Below are 15827 nucleotides of genomic sequence, written 5' to 3'. Positions count from 1 at the left end.
TTGTGGTTCACTACTACATATCGACTTACCCAGAAACCAAAAAAATGAGACCAGTGAGAAAATTCAAAGGAAAAATACTCTGGCAGGCCAAATGTGAAAACACTCAGCACTTTTATTAGTAGGATATTTCTATCTTAGCTATTTTTTTTTTTTTTCGGTCTTTTTGAGATAGGGTCTCCCTGTAGCCCCAGCTGGCCTGGAACTCACTATGTAGACCAGGCTGGTCTTGAACTCACAGAGATCCGCCTGCCTCTGCCTGGGATTAAAAGCGTGCGCGACCATGCCCGGCTTTTCTTAGCTATTTTTAAAAATTATTTTAAGTCATTTAATTTTTTTAGCCATAACCAAGAAGCATAAAAACAAGCATCCATGATGCCCGAGGAGAGGCAGTGAAGCCATTAAAAGAGAAGGAGTTAGGAACACACTGGTCTGAGTCTAAACAGCGCTAGCTTGAAGCACTCACATAGTGGCTGACATTCACCATGACAAGCACAGAATGGGGCTGCATAGCAGACCTTGGGCATACCATACAACTGCTCAGGTTCTTTCTGAGGGCTAAATAAAGCCTTACAGTATTAGCATATTGGGGTTCTCAACCGTGAGGATCAGAGTTTAATATCCAACACCCACATAAAAATGCTAGGTGTGGTGGTGCATACTTGTAACCCTGCATTGGGGAGGTAGAGACAGGAGGAACCCTGAGACTGGCTGGCTAGTCTAGCGTAATTGGTGAGCTCCAGGCCAGTGAGCCCTGCAAAGGACTAGTAGATGGTATTTGTGAGGATGAAGCTCAAGGTTCTCCTCTGACCTTCATATGTATGCACACATGGTACATGCATATGCACACACAAGCAAAAAATTAAGAAAAACAAAGCTGTCAGGGCTAGGAAGATGCTTCAGTGACTAAAGTGATTGCTATGCAAGCTGAGATCTCACATTTGGATCCCCAGAAACCCATGTAAATGCTCACTGGACTTGGCGGCCTATGTGTTAAGTTCAGCCAAGTGGAAGGTGGAGACAGGACTTCTCCAGAGCAAGCTGGTTAGCAAGACTAGCTATACCATCAAGCTCTGGGTTTGACTGAGACCCTGCCTCAAGAAGGTGGAAGAGCAATTTCGGATAAATCCTGACATCAGCGTTGGGGCTTCACATGCATGTGGAACACACATGCACAGCAAGCACACATATAAACATAAAAAATGGGGGAGGGGACTGAACAGCTTGTGCTGTGTATCAAAGGGCATAACTGAGAATGAACAGGGTAAGAAAAAAAAGAATAAATTTTTTGTATGAAAAGGGTGGATAGCCAAGATTCATTTGAAAAAAAACAAACAAACCAAAAAACCCTCTACAACTCAGTAACAAAAACACTCAATTTGAAAATGGGCAAAGAACTTGAATCAGCATTTCTCCAAAAATATAATCTCATGAGAGAATGCGCAATATAATTATTAGAGAAATGTAAATCTAAACCACGGCAATATTAACTCATATCTACTGTGTCACCTAGAATGAAAAATAATGGATGTGATGGCTAGAGAGGTGGCTCTGCAGTTAAGAGCACTGGTTGCTCTTCCAGAAGGCCCAGGTTCAGTTCCCAGCACCCACACGGCAGCTAACAACAATCCACAACTCCAGTTCCAGGGGATCCAACACCCTCTTCTGGCCTCCTTGGGCACTGCACACGTGGTGCACTTACATGTATGCAAAACACATAAAATGATAATTAAAAAAAAAATGGGTGGTATTATAGTGCTGCCAACTTGGCAGGATCTGGAATTATCTAGAAGACCAGTAAGGGATTTGGTTGGCCTCTAGGCATGCCTGTGAGGGATTGTCTAGATTAGGTTAATTACAGTGGGAAGACGTACCCTGAATGTAGGTGACCTCATTCCCTGGGTTTGGGTCCTGAACTATATACAAAGGGGAAAGCTAGCTGAGCACCATTACTCATTGCTCTTCCTGATTGCCCACAAAATGTGCCCAGTTGCTTCAAGTTCCTGCTGCCTTGACCTCCTTGCCATGATGGATTGTACCTGAATGGTGAGCCAAAATAAACCCTTCTCTCAGTTGCTTTTGTCAGGGTATTTTTATCACAACAGCAGGAAAAGTAACTGAGACAATGGGAAACGAGTATGAGGATGCGGAAAAACTTGAACCTTGCATACTGCTGGTAGAATGAAAAATGTGATACCAACTACATGTTTGGCAATTCCTCAAAAGTTAAGCACTATATGACCCAGAAACCTAACTCTGTAACTGAAGAAAATGAAAAGCTGGGTATGGTGACACCTGCTTGTAATCCCAGCATTTGAAAGGTGGAGGCAAGAGGATCAGGAGTTCAAGGTCATCCTTAACTACATTACCAAGTTTGAGACCAGGCTGGGCTTATAACTAAAATAATAGTAATAATAATAATAATGATGATAATAATAATAGGAAAAACCCCACCCTACTCATTAAGATTTGTTTGCTAATGTTCACAGAAACATTACTCAAACCAGTCTAAGGTGAAAACAAGTTGTTTCACATTAACAGATGAATGGATAAGCAAACTGTGATCACTCTATAATGAAACAGCTATAGAGTAATGAAGTTCTGATTTATGCTACATATGTATTTTTATTTGTCTTTTTGAGACAGGGTCTCCCTGTAGCCCTAGCTAGCCTGGAACTCACTCTGTAGACCAGGCTGGGACTAAAGGCATGCGCCACCACACCTAGCTATGCTATGTATGTATAAACCTTGAAAATAAGTAAAAATAAGCTATAACCTGGGCATAGGGGTGCAAGCCTTTAATTCCAGCACTTGGGAGGCAGATTCCTGTGAGTTCGAGGCCAGCCTGGTCTACAGAATAAATTCCAGGCCAGCTAGGCTACAGGGAGACCCTGTCTCAAAAAGACCAAATAAATAAATAAACAAATTATACAAAAAAGACAGTCTATAGAGCCACATTATATACCTAAAACAAGTAAATTTATACAAGACAGAAGGTCACAGGTTGGAGGACTAGGGAGTTACTGCTTAATGAGTGCAGAGTTCCTGTTGAGGGAGAGTGAAAAGTTATAGAAACAATGATCTGCATAGTATCATGGATATAATACCACTGAGTTGTACTCTTCTGAATGGTCAAAATGACCATCTTTCATATTTTTATATGTAGGTACATGTGTTCATTAGATTGTTACTTACGAGTTTAAGGTTTCTAGAAAAACTAAATAAAAAATAGAGCTCCTGTCCAATTCCTCTCCCTAGCTCTACCTACATATCCCCTACTGGTAACATTTTAAACATTCATATAACTTTCCACAACTGATGAACTAGTGCAGATACATTATCATTAACTAAACTCCAATTGTGTGTTTCATGCACTTTATCACAATAGAGTCAACAAAAAAACAGAGCACATCACAGGGACAGAGAAACAAGGTGAAAGAGCACCTAATGGCCAAGCAAATACTCTTGAAGCCACAAAGTAACACTGTATAGGCTTACAACTCAAAACATGAGTGCTTACAAGCTCATACAGATAAGTGACTGGCCAAGTTAGCAGAAAGGAGGAAACTGAAGAGTTTGATAAAGGAAGAAGGAAGAGGGAAAAGAAACAATGTGCTCAAGGTCAAAGTCAGCATCACTGAGAAAGGTGCTTTATTTCTGTGGTATTTTACCTAAACTCAAAATCATAGTCCAGTCATGAGGAACAAGAAAATCAAAGAGGAACACTCTTCATCGACTGAGCATACTCCAAACTGTGAAGGTCCTGAACAAGGAAAGTTTGAGACCTTGTCCCACAGCAGAGAGTACAAAGAGCCATGACGCCTGTGTAAGTGTATGCTGGGCAGGCTTCTGAGTCAGGAAGTGAACCTTAGGGAAAACTAGAGTTAAGAGCAACGCACCAGCAAAACTTCCTTAGCCATAACAAATGTCCAATGGTAATGGTAAGATGCTAACAATGGGGCACACCAAGTAACAGACATACAGAAACTACTACCTTGGCAACTTTTCTCTACAATTATTCCAGAATAGTAACTCGTTGAAAAAAAAAAAGACGACACAATAGATGGTTTACCTTCTTTATTCCACTACGTATAACTATTTCGTAGGTTCAGAGAATCAGAAAACATCTGCTGCCAAGGTGTACTATCCCGTCTCTTAGGGTAGGCCGCTGGTCCTAAATGTAGAGATGTAGTTTGGATTCACATTAGGAAGTGGGAAATTCTTAAGGCGGAACAAGGATGCAAGGAAATACTGACCTAGACCAGCATGCGCAGGTCCTGGACTACTGTCTGTGGAATTATGTGCTGTGGTCTGACATAGATGTCTCTAACATCATGTCACTTTCATTCATTTCAATTTCAAAAGTTTCTTCCAAAGAAGGTCTGGAATCTGGAGTTTTTCTGGAGTTTTCCAATGGTGCAAGCCCCGCTTCTTCTGTGCTCTGTTTTTCTACTTCAAAGTCCCTGAAATCCCACGGAGGTGAAATAATGTTTTTTAGTGTCTTCATTGTATGCACATCAAAGTCATAACATTTTAATTTGTCTTTAATGTCTGCTCCTAAAAAGAAACATCATAATTAGAAAGTAAGAAATTCCATCATTGATCATTATGACACTGCCATTACTATTTAAGTCAAATTGCACTTTAAAGAATATAAATACAGATCAGAAGGAGGTAAAAAATATTCCAGATTTTTCTTTGCTTTTGTTCATTGCCCACCATTTTCAAGGGAGAATCTGGGAAAACTTTTAAAACACATGCAGTTAAGGCTCCTATGTGGCTCCATAGCCACCTACTCCCAAAGCCCCTTGAATACTGGAAAGCCTTAAGCAGTGTGGAGTGCAGTCACTCATCTACTGCTCAGGAAAACTGGAACAAAGTAAATACATTTTAAGATATATTTCACCTATATCAAAATATATAAAAAATTTAAGAATAGTAAGTATTTGGACTGATCTGCTTAGGTTCAATAATTTCTGATGAAACTGAAAATATTATACATTTCAAACTAAGAGCTTTCAGAACTAGGTACTTTGGTGATAATAACATAAACATCCTAAAAATAAAAACAGTAAGTAATGAATTAGAACTTGAATGAATTGAGAAATACCTATTAAATTGGTAAAGCACACTTCTGGGTGGGTCTGTAAAGGGGAAAAAGAAGCCAGCCAGTAAACATGGGTATTTCCTCTCTGCTTCCTGCTGCTATGAGGTAAGCTGCTCTGCTCCCTCATGCCTTAGACTGGAACTTCTGAAACTGAGCCAAAATAAAGCTTTCCTGTCTTAAGTTGTTTCTATCAGATAATTTTGTTCTACTAACAAAATGTCTGACATAGAAGGTGAGGCTCAGCCTTGTTCCAAAAGTCATAGGGACTGCTGACTATTGGTGCTAAGCTTTTCAAACTTGGGTCTTTAGGGTATTAGAGTTATAAGACAAACAGAAATATACTTTTCCTTAGTCATAGTCACATAGCTGGATGAATTCTTACACATGCTTATCATCACTGGGCAGAAGAGCAGAGCACTGACTATGCATATATCACTCCATCCTTCCTGGCCAGTATTACCAGTGTTTCAACGCCTGGGTCATCACCACGGACTTTTCTATCACCACCACTTAGACATGCTTGTTACTAGTCTTCTATACTATTGTAATCAGTACACACTTCCTTTGCTGGACTGTGAAGCTCCTCCCACTGCTATAGGACTGTCATTAACCAATTTTTAATCATGTAGTAGTCTGCTGACTACATAGACTTTAGTTTGTTTCTCTGTTTTTCCACTGATGGATGTCTGAGACATTTCCATTCAGGTACAAAGACTGAATAAAGCTATGAAATGAGGAAACTTGCATGTGACTTTGGCTGACAGTTACTTGCTTCTGTTGGACTAACTTCTTGGAGCTAACTTCTTGGAGCAGCGCTGCTATATCCTAAGAGTGATCTAGTTGCTTGTGTCCCCCTAATAGCACTTGATGCACCACGAAGTCCAGGTCCTTGACCTAAGAGCCTATTTCAACAGTGACTGAGCTAAATTATAACTTGTTTAATGATGAGTGTGATGTGCAACTTCCAACTTTTGAGGTCTTGAAGTTTAGCTTCTTGTCCTTATCTCTGAGCTCATCTATTCTCTGAAGAAGCCTGGGATAAAAAAAACCTCAGACACTTGGCTATCCCAGCCAAGGTCCTCCACCCATCAGTAAGCTCATCATAGCACATCCTCAGTGATACATCTGTTGACCAAAGCCACATGAATGAACAAGGGAGACCAGGAGAACAACACTCAAGTGACCAAAAGAACTTGAAAAATCATACATCATTGTTATTTAAACCACCACGTTTGTGTAGCTTGATACTCAGCAACACATTAACTGGTAACTTTGGTAACACATTGAACAGTTTTACAGGTTTTACTCATTTTTAACTTCACCATAATCAGTAACACACAAGAGATCCAGTTGTTCCACATCATCACCAACATTAGTTCCCGATATGTTAGATTTCAGCAATTCTGGAGGATGTGTGGTGGCCTCTTATGCTGATGCCAACTCCATTTCCAGGTAAGAGATGCTGTTGGACACCTTCATGTGATTCCTAACTAAGTAGTTATGCCATCTTTTGTGAAGTAACTGTTCCAGTATTTGCTCCATTCTGGGGTGTGAGGGCATTCAGGGGTGGAATCTGAGACTGTGTATATAGCCCAAGCTGGTCTAGAGCTTGTGGTCCTCCTGCCTCAGCCTCCCACGTGGTAGGATTATAGATATGCACTACCACTTCCAGCATGTTTGCCCATTTTTGATACATTAATTCTTTTATTTAACTTTCTTGCAAGATTTTTTGGTTTCAGACATGAACTCTCTGAGGCACTACATGTACAGTCATTTCACCCAGTCAGTAGCACGCCTTTTACTCTTGTAATGATATTTTTGGTTCTTAGTTTTATTAAAGCTCAATTAATCACCTTTCCCTGTCTTGATAGTGCTTTTAAAGAAATTTTTGCTTACTCCAAGGTCCAGATCTCAACATTTAACCTCAATGTACTATCAGTATCTCACAATACTTGACCCTATTATAGCAATCTATAATTGTGCCCAATTATAGCAATCCTATTCAAAGTTATTCTACTACTTACCATTATGAAAGTAATCCAAAGGATTATTTATCATGGTTAAGTAAATGAAAGGCATCTTAATGCTCCACTGAGATGTAGATTATTAGGTTTTACTCTGTATTATAAAATAAAAAGGCCAGAGCCCTTCATTTGCTTAGAGAAACAACACTATGATTTTTTTTCTGCTAAACTGTTACACATTTTTTCTGTGCTGCCATGCTTCATGACTGCTTGATGTGCAGTAAGTACTCAACTTGGAATGAGTCACTAATTTCTGCTACACTATTCCAAAAAATAGAAGTTTTTGAATTCAGACTGCTGGATGAGATTTCAAAAGCCCCAGAGATAAAGGCTAATACACTGCTAAGAAGAGCGATTTAACCTTACCAATGTAAGCTTCAGAATCACCAATGTACATTTCAATACAGTGACCAAGCATTGTAACAGAAAATGTGTCATCTCGCCTAAGACCAAGGGCCTGTCAAAACAAACAAAAAACAAAGCATTATTATTGAAATGTAATCCCTTTCCTTTTCTTTAAAAATACTTATAATGTAGCCTCAAAATTGCTAACTAATCCTTGTAGACCAGTTATGAACCTATCACACCAATGAATTTACCTTTTGGCTCATATATTATTTCTCTCTTCCATTAGTTGATTAGGCCCATATGTTCTCCAAATCTGAATCTGCGATATAACTGGAGTGTCTTGCTGCTGTTACCAGGCACAGCTGTGATATAGGTACCCTGTACTGTACACCTGGTGGTCAGGGAAGAACCATGTGTGGACCATATAAAGATAATATAGGCACTGGGGCTGGAGAGATGGCTCAGCGGTTAAGAGCACTGACTGCTGTTGCAGAGGACCCAGGTTCGATTCCCAGCACCCACATGGCAGCTATGAACCATCCTTAACTCCAGTTCCAGGGGACTCTGAAGCCCTCTTCTGACCCCATGGCACTGCACAACACGGGTGCACTTGCAGGCATGCAGGAAATACACACATACACATAAAATAAAAATAATAAAAAATTTAAAAAAAGATAATATACGAATTGTGGAGGTTGTCTAAAACCTTTTGCTGACAAATAAGTAGGCTAAAAAAGTTTTATAAGATTTGCAAAGCAGGTATCTGCAGATGGAGGAATCCCAGATTCCAGAACAGCCATGTGTGCTGGTGCCAAGATACTACACAGGGAAGAAAGTGACACGGACTACCTGGGTTGAAAACTGGAACAATTCATTTCACTTATATATTTTTTAAATTGTGTGTACCAGAGTGATGATAAAAACCTATGTCTAGGTATTTTCTGTAAGTACAAAAGCCTGATAGGGGATGATTATGATAAAGCTTAGTTGCAGCATTTTTTTTTTTCTTCATAGTCATTGTACTTATTTACTAAAACTCAGTATCACTTTTTCCTCTCTTTATGGTTTTTCTTTTATGGTTCTTCAAAAGGTCTACCCAAGATCTAGATTTTAGCTTTCATAAAATAAGGTATGTGAACTAAGGAAAGATCCTTTGCTGCAGTAAATGAGTAGGTTGTTTTTGTTCATTTGCAAAGGGACCAAGAAGTTAATGGTAGAGCCCTAAGAGGGACGACAGGGAGTTGGTTCCAAAAGGTTTTTACTGTGAACCAGGATTTCTGCTCTCTGCCTTGACAAAACTCAAATGGGACCCAGTAACAAGTACCACTGGGCACTTAGCATCTTAGTGCCCATGCAGGCCCACTCTCATGTTTGTCTTGTTAACTATTATACAATATGCATACTTTTCTATGCAAAGAAAAGAATAAAACACTTATTAAAGAAGTTTAAACTGCAAATAAGTAAACACTGCCTAGAAAAGATGTTTTCAAAAAAGGAGCATATGTTAACCAGATTTAGAGTAGAATACATGCAAAAGACATACTGTGTGGAAATAGTCCACAGCATTTTCAAAGTTGCCCATCAGACTATGGATATACCCTATGGCAGAATAGGTGGAAGCATTCTGCGGGATCAGCACCAGTGCCTGCCGGTGGTAATCCAAAGCCTCAGCATATTTTCTGTTGAGAGAAAATAAGGGGGAGGGGGAAAGAGAAAACAATTATGGCTACAAGAAAAGTGCTAAATTTTTTAAGTTTAAGATTCATATTTGTTTTTGTGAACACGTAAGACTTTCCTTAGAGCTACATTCTAGATTGAGAACTATCCCATACCTACTTTTATAGATTTGATAAATTATTTTTTCCCTGGCATGCCTCTTAGCTGGATGTGGGGTCTCCAGTATATATCTGCTGTTCTTTCTTCTATCTAAGGGGACAGCAGTCAGAACCTTGTCCCTGACTCCTAGCCTGAGCCTCATCACACACCAACTTTTCCTATGATAGCTAACCACTCTACACCAGGGCAGGTGCAAGTAATCAGTTTTACTTTAACATCCATGAAACTTAGAATAGCGTTTCCCAAAGTTCCTGGAATATTTGCTCTTTTTTTTTTTTTTTTTTTTTTTTGTCTTTTTGAGACAGGGTCTCCCTGTAGCCCAGTTGTCCTGGAACTTGCTATGTAGACCAGGCTGGCCTTGAACTCACAAAGATCTGCCTGCCTCTGCCTCCCAAGTGCTGGGATTAAAGGTGTGCACCACCACGCCCGGCAATATTTGCTCTTTTATAAAAAGATTTCCCACTCAAAGTCTGGGAAATGTTACAGCTCACAATAGTCAAGACTCAAAGAAATTCTACAACAGAAAAAAAAAAGAATTTTCCCATCCCGTGTTTTAGTTACATTTAAGATTTAAGTCTACCTTTTTCTTATATTGTGTAAAGGTATTTAGGGGCATTCTCTGCCCAAAAACATTAAATTTTGTTGTTGTTGTTGTGAGACAGAGCCTCACTCTATAGCCCAGAGGCTGACCTCAAACTTGCAGCAATCCTCCTGCCTTAGCCTCCCCAGTCCTGGGATTACAGGTGTAGAGGTGTGTGCTACCATGCCTACCAAACTTACTAAATTTTAACTAACCTAGAGTTCCAATGGTTTATTTTAAACAGAGAAGCCCTGCCCTCCTTTTTGAGAAAGGGTCATGTAACCTAGATTGGCCTCAAACTCACAAAGTAGCCATAATGATCTTGAATTTTTGATCCTCCTGTCTCTACTACCGAGTGCTGGGATTATAGACATACGCCATCATGCCAGGTTTTATGCAGTCCTGGGAAGTGAACCCTTTTCCTCCATGCCACGTAAGCACTCTACCAATTGAAGTACATCCCTAGACAAAGAACTCATTTTGAACCATCATCAGTTTATTATACCATGAAATTTCTGGGTGCACAAAGCCTGAATATGGTCATGGTCATAACCAGACCTTATTGTCCTAGTGCTCCTATATTCACTTTGAACACTAAAGTTTTTAACGTAAGAAAAAAAGCTGATACACTTCTCAATGTTTCTAAAATAAAACTACACCAACTAAGATAATAAAGACGGATTTTGATGCTTGTTGTATCTGAGTAGCCACGTATGTGGACTGGAGAGTATCATGAAATAAACAAAAAGGCCATTCAAAATTAAGTAAACTTTTAGTCACAAAGTATATTTCTGAAAATACTCTACTTCACTTACTTAAGTTTTCTGCAGACATGTCCCAAGTTGTTCAACAAAGGTTCCCACTTGTCAACTGTTACCTAAAACATAGCAACATCAAGCCCACGAGTTATACATGTCACTGTTCAGCCTGATTTATTTGTACTGAATCATTTCATGTCCTATAAGTTGCAAGCTGGGCTCTCTCTCCTGATAGGTTCCTCCACAGTAGAGGAAAGATATCTACTGGTTTAACCAATTTTCTTCTCCACTAGATGAGACTTCCTGAGCATACCACTGTAATTAGCACAACTTTGTCCAAGAGTCCATCCATGCCCCCCAAATTTTAATCATGTACTTCTAGCCTAGAGTTCTCTTTGAAACACTGGATCTTTTATCCATCTGCCTACTAAATATTTCTATGTAGACTTGTCATAAGAACTTTCAATTCAGTATGTCACATCAAGGCATCTCTCTCTAGTCATTCTAGCTCTCTAACCTCATCCCAAATGTCCTACCAGTTGTTAATGGATAGAACCAAAATGACCTAAGAATCTCCAGAGCTTGTTCACTTTATGTGGCAGGTAAAGGGCCAACCCTGTAAACCTTAGCTTCCATTACCAAAACTCTGGCCCACACTCCCATCCTACAAGCCTGGCTATGCTGTTCTCTGAAACACCTCATTGTTCCTATTTCAGAATAATGTGCACACTCTCTAACATCATTTTCAAGGCCTTTATCACATACACTTAACCTTTCCTGACATTCTCTGAGATGTCAAAATCCAAACTATAGTGAATTGGCTCCCATACATGCCATCTTCTGTACCTGAAATACCCTCCTCCCTTATTTCTGTCTGGTTAATGTCTGAGTACTCAGGATGGGGTGTAATATACCCAGAAGTCTTTCTGGCCACTCTCACATCTAGGTGAACAACTCTTGTATGTGGTACCTTCATTTCCTTGATCATACTGCATCACTGCTAACAAATGATTCATATTTCCTAGTGGATCTGAGGGCAAGAAATATGGAAATAGTTCTTGTATTTGATGCTTGGCTCAGAGCCTAGGTCATGGCAGTGCGCATTAAACACATGTCAGCTAAATAAACAAAAAGGAATTTTGGCCACCTTTCCCAATGCTAGGAGGACTGGACTTTAAGAGACCAGCCTATGCAAATAAAAATTCTTCACAGATTCTTAGGCATGAGCACTTCTCTTTGACTATCTTGACATCTGCTATGGTTTCTTACTAAAGCCATGCAGCACATTCCCTTCATATAACTTAGTTGGCATTCTGGGACTTCAATAGTTATGTTATCATATTTAATATAATTATTTTAAGTTTCAGTAAGATACAAAGTGCCTCTATCTCTGTGACAGACACAATTTTGACTCAACAGATCTGAGGATGTGCATTTGTAACCAGCCTCCAGGTGAAGCTAATGCTATTGGGCCAGTCTGAGTAGTGAGACATTCAGTTCTCTCAAAGCTGGAAAGTGGTGAGTGGCAACTCTATTTTCACAAAAACATTAATATTATCCAAAATTCCCCAAGACCCAGCTGAGGAAAAAAACACGCTTTACAGATACACAAGTGCAACAACAGAAACATATTTGTAAGTTCAGATGACAAACAACAAAAGACCAAAGCAAGCAAAGGTCAATCTACAGTGACTGTTAATGTAGGAGCTCTATGGAGCTGTGTCTGTCACAGAGATAGAAGCAAATACAAAGAAAGGGAGCTGTGAGCACGAATGTACAAAAACCAGGGTGTGAAACTCAGAACAGAGTAAGACTAAATAAGTACCAACTGAAGGAAATGGAAATCAAGAGTGGCCGCATGCAGATCCCTTACTTATACTTGTTTATATAGAAAATTGCTATTTATACATAATACCAGTGCATATACAGTCTTGCTAGTTGGAGGATAAATTCATTAACACAAATTCATGAAAATGTTTCAAATGTCCAATGACCTAGATAGACACAGGAACAACAAAAGGTCTGAATTTGAATGACACCCAGCCTTGCAGAAGTGTATCTGCTGCCAAGCTACACATACTCTTGAGCCAAAGACTAGGCTCTTGAAGCTCTAGGGAAGCAATGTTGCATTAAACACTGAGATATCTTCAATCATCAGAAACCCTGCTTCAAACCACCACCTATGTGTTCTCACTGCTGCCCCATGTCACATCCAATACCTGTTCTTTGATCAGAAATAAACTCAGATTTTCTATGGGATAAAAGTCAACTGTGTGACCATCGTAACCTGATCAAGTTATTTGTTATGACAAATATTATTCTCTTTTAGGTGAGAGACTGTGCCTGCATTTTCCACATCCAACAGTAAATATGCTTAGGGATGTGCATGTGTGTACATGTATAGATATTACATAGAATACCTCATTCCCAATTGCTTTAATTTTTTCCAAAGCATCAAGAAACCATTTTTCTGCTGTTTTCCATCTAAAATAGAGGGGAAAAAAGGGTCAGAGGTTATTCAAAATTTGCAAGGATAAACATCTTAAGAAAAATGTGAAGGGGTAGAGAGATGACTTAGCAATTCCAGGGTGGATTCAGTTCCTAGCACCCTCATGGCAGCTCACAACCATCCATAACTCCAGTTCCAGGTAATCCAATGCCTTCCTCTGGCCTCTGCAGGCACTGCACCCATGTGGTGCACTTACATGCAGACAAAACACTCATACACATAAAATAAAAAGAAATAGGTTTTTAAAAATTCATCTCTTCAATAGTACTAAAATGAAATGGAAGTTGCTGAAAATAACTGATTTAGATTACAATAAGGTATAATAATGCATATACATGAAAATGCCATAATGAAACGTATCCCTTTGTATGCTAACTTAAAAAAATTAAAAGAAAAATGTTTGAGACAGACAAATGATCTTATGACATTACCGTTCTGCAGATTCAGGATTTGAGAGAGACAGTCAATTCTCATGATTAGTGGTATTTAGGGTCCTGTAAACCTCTGCCCACATTTTGTCAACTAAAGACTAACACTGTTTAACATATATTGTCAGTTCACTAACAGCCAACAGCGTCTTCACTCACCTAACGCTCACCTAGTGCACACAGTCCCTTGTGAGGCACATGATGGCTTCTCATGCTTCAAAAAACACTGTTTGGAAATTATTTTAGACAGCGACATCACCAACAAAAAACATACAAAAAAATGTGAAAACCCTGGCACTAAACAGACCATTAGAAACAGGACTAAGCAGTCTTGTGTAAGATCAACCAGGAACTAAGCTTCAGGGGAGTCTACATGTGTTAAGACTAAAAGCACTTTGAGTATTAGTTTGGGGTTACAAGTAAATTTCAGCAGTAGGCCACTTCATCGCATAGTCCTTGCGAATTCTGAGGAACTACATTGTTATTACTATCTACTCAAAAGCTCCAAATCTACATAACCTACCTTTTAGAATACAAAGAACACTGAAGTTCTGTGCTTAAATTTATGTTTACTTTAATATAAAGGACTATAGTTTTTTCTTTGAGTATGACTCCAAATTGTTTATTCTACAAATATCCAAGGCTACAAAAAAGCCTCACTGATCAGGAAACTAAAGATCAGGTCATTCTAAGTAGCTTAATTTTCTATCTTACCAGTAATTAAACAGAAGACATTTGTTTCAAAAATTATGTAAACACTTTCTCTAATGTGTGACTCCACTATCTAATTGACAGAGAAGATTAAGGACTCTGTAGAGTCTATAGACCACACCATGGGAGCTGGAATTTGTGGTTGCCCATATTTACAGAGGAACAGAGCATGCATGGTTTAGTTTTAAGGGAATCCAAGATGAGAGTTTCTACTTTCAAACTGTCCACCTTGTCTCCTAAAATAGGACATCTGAAAATAAAAATCCACTGAAGAGCCACTCAGGTCAGCTGAATTCTTGGGACTAAGGCCCCACTTACAAAAAGCCCATGCAAGGGCCAAGCCCACCCTCCAGTACTTACTCTCCATTCTGAAATGCAACGACTCCAACCTCATGGATGACGAAGGGGTCTTCTGGTGCGATGCTCAGAGCTTGGCCAAAGAAACGTTCAGCCAATTTGGAGTTATTGGTCAGACCATATTCCAATCCAATATACAGCATTGGCAAGTGACACCTGAAGAAGACATTTGAAAGTACCTAAACAGAAATATGCCAGCTTCATATCCTATGTGTAAGATAATTTAAATATGCCTCATATACAACATTTACTTTTTTTTCTAACTCCAAAGTACAGTCCAAACACAGGGAAAAAGCATCAATAGAAACCAACCCAGTAGAGGATGAGCTGTTGGACTTAAAAGACAATGCCTTAAATAAGGTATTTTTTTTTTTGTCTTTTTGAGACAGGGTCTCCCTATAGCCGCTGGCCTCAATCTCAGAGATCTGCTTGCCTCTGCCTCCCAAGTGCTGGGACTAAAGGCGTGTGCTACCATGCCTGGCTTTAGACAAGCTATTTTAACATTCAAGAACCAAAGGAAATCATGTTTACAAAGTTATTGGAAAGTATAAGAACGATGCCTTACCACAGAATAGCAATAAAACAAAAGCAAAAACAAACTGGAGAACCATAGCAACTCTGGAATTGAAATTGAAAGGAACAATAAATGAAATAAAAGAATCCTTCACTGGAAGAGTTTACAAGCATTTAAATATGCAGAAGAATGAGCAGCATAACAAAAGAGAGTCCGTCACAAGCAGATCTACCAAGGAAAACAAAAGCAAGCTTTTTAGGTTGAAATTGAAGGACTCATAGTAACTCACATCTACACAGAAAAATAAATGAGTCTTGTAAAGATAACTACAGTGGTAAATATAAGGAAGGCATCATACATTTTTCTTCTTTCGGAGACAGGGTCTCCCTGTAGCTCCAGCTAGCTCACAGCATGCACCACCAAGCTTGGTATACCCCAATTTTTTTTTTTTTTTTTTTTTTTTTTTTTTGCAGCACTTCTCTTATCTGATTAAAAGACAACTGAATAAAACATCAATTACAAACTGTGGTGATGGGCTTGTATATGAGACATAACACAAAGGAGGTAGGCAGAGAGAATTAACATGAAGAATTAGTCCAAACTAGATTGTTTTAAGATGTTAATTATCAACCACAAGATAATCACCAAGAAAATGACT

The 15827-nt window shown here is 39.1% G+C and overlaps 1 protein-coding gene across 2 annotated transcripts; it reads right to left on the bottom strand.

Moving 5' to 3' along the window:
* Nucleotides 1–4059: 4059 nt before the first annotated feature.
* Cdc16 (cell division cycle 16) lies at nt 4060–14811 on the bottom strand (the record flags this gene model as incomplete). 2 transcript variants are annotated; one of them, XM_017797111.1, is given in 7 exon segments in its annotated part: nt 4060–4171; nt 4254–4554; nt 7495–7585; nt 9020–9155; nt 10708–10769; nt 13071–13134; nt 14659–14811. In XM_017797111.1, coding segments are annotated over 6 exon segments (766 nt in total), but the record flags the coding sequence as incomplete, so codon positions are not given.
* Nucleotides 14812–15827: the final 1016 nt, after the last annotated feature.

The sequence above is a fragment of the Nannospalax galili genome, unplaced genomic scaffold, assembly GCF_000622305.1.
Source record: "Nannospalax galili isolate Female #2095 unplaced genomic scaffold, S.galili_v1.0 scaffold1554, whole genome shotgun sequence".
NCBI classification, from domain to species: Eukaryota; Metazoa; Chordata; class Mammalia; order Rodentia; family Spalacidae; genus Nannospalax; species Nannospalax galili.
The sequence above is the reverse complement of the archived record's forward strand: the minus strand, read 5'-3'. Positions and strand labels throughout refer to the sequence as shown.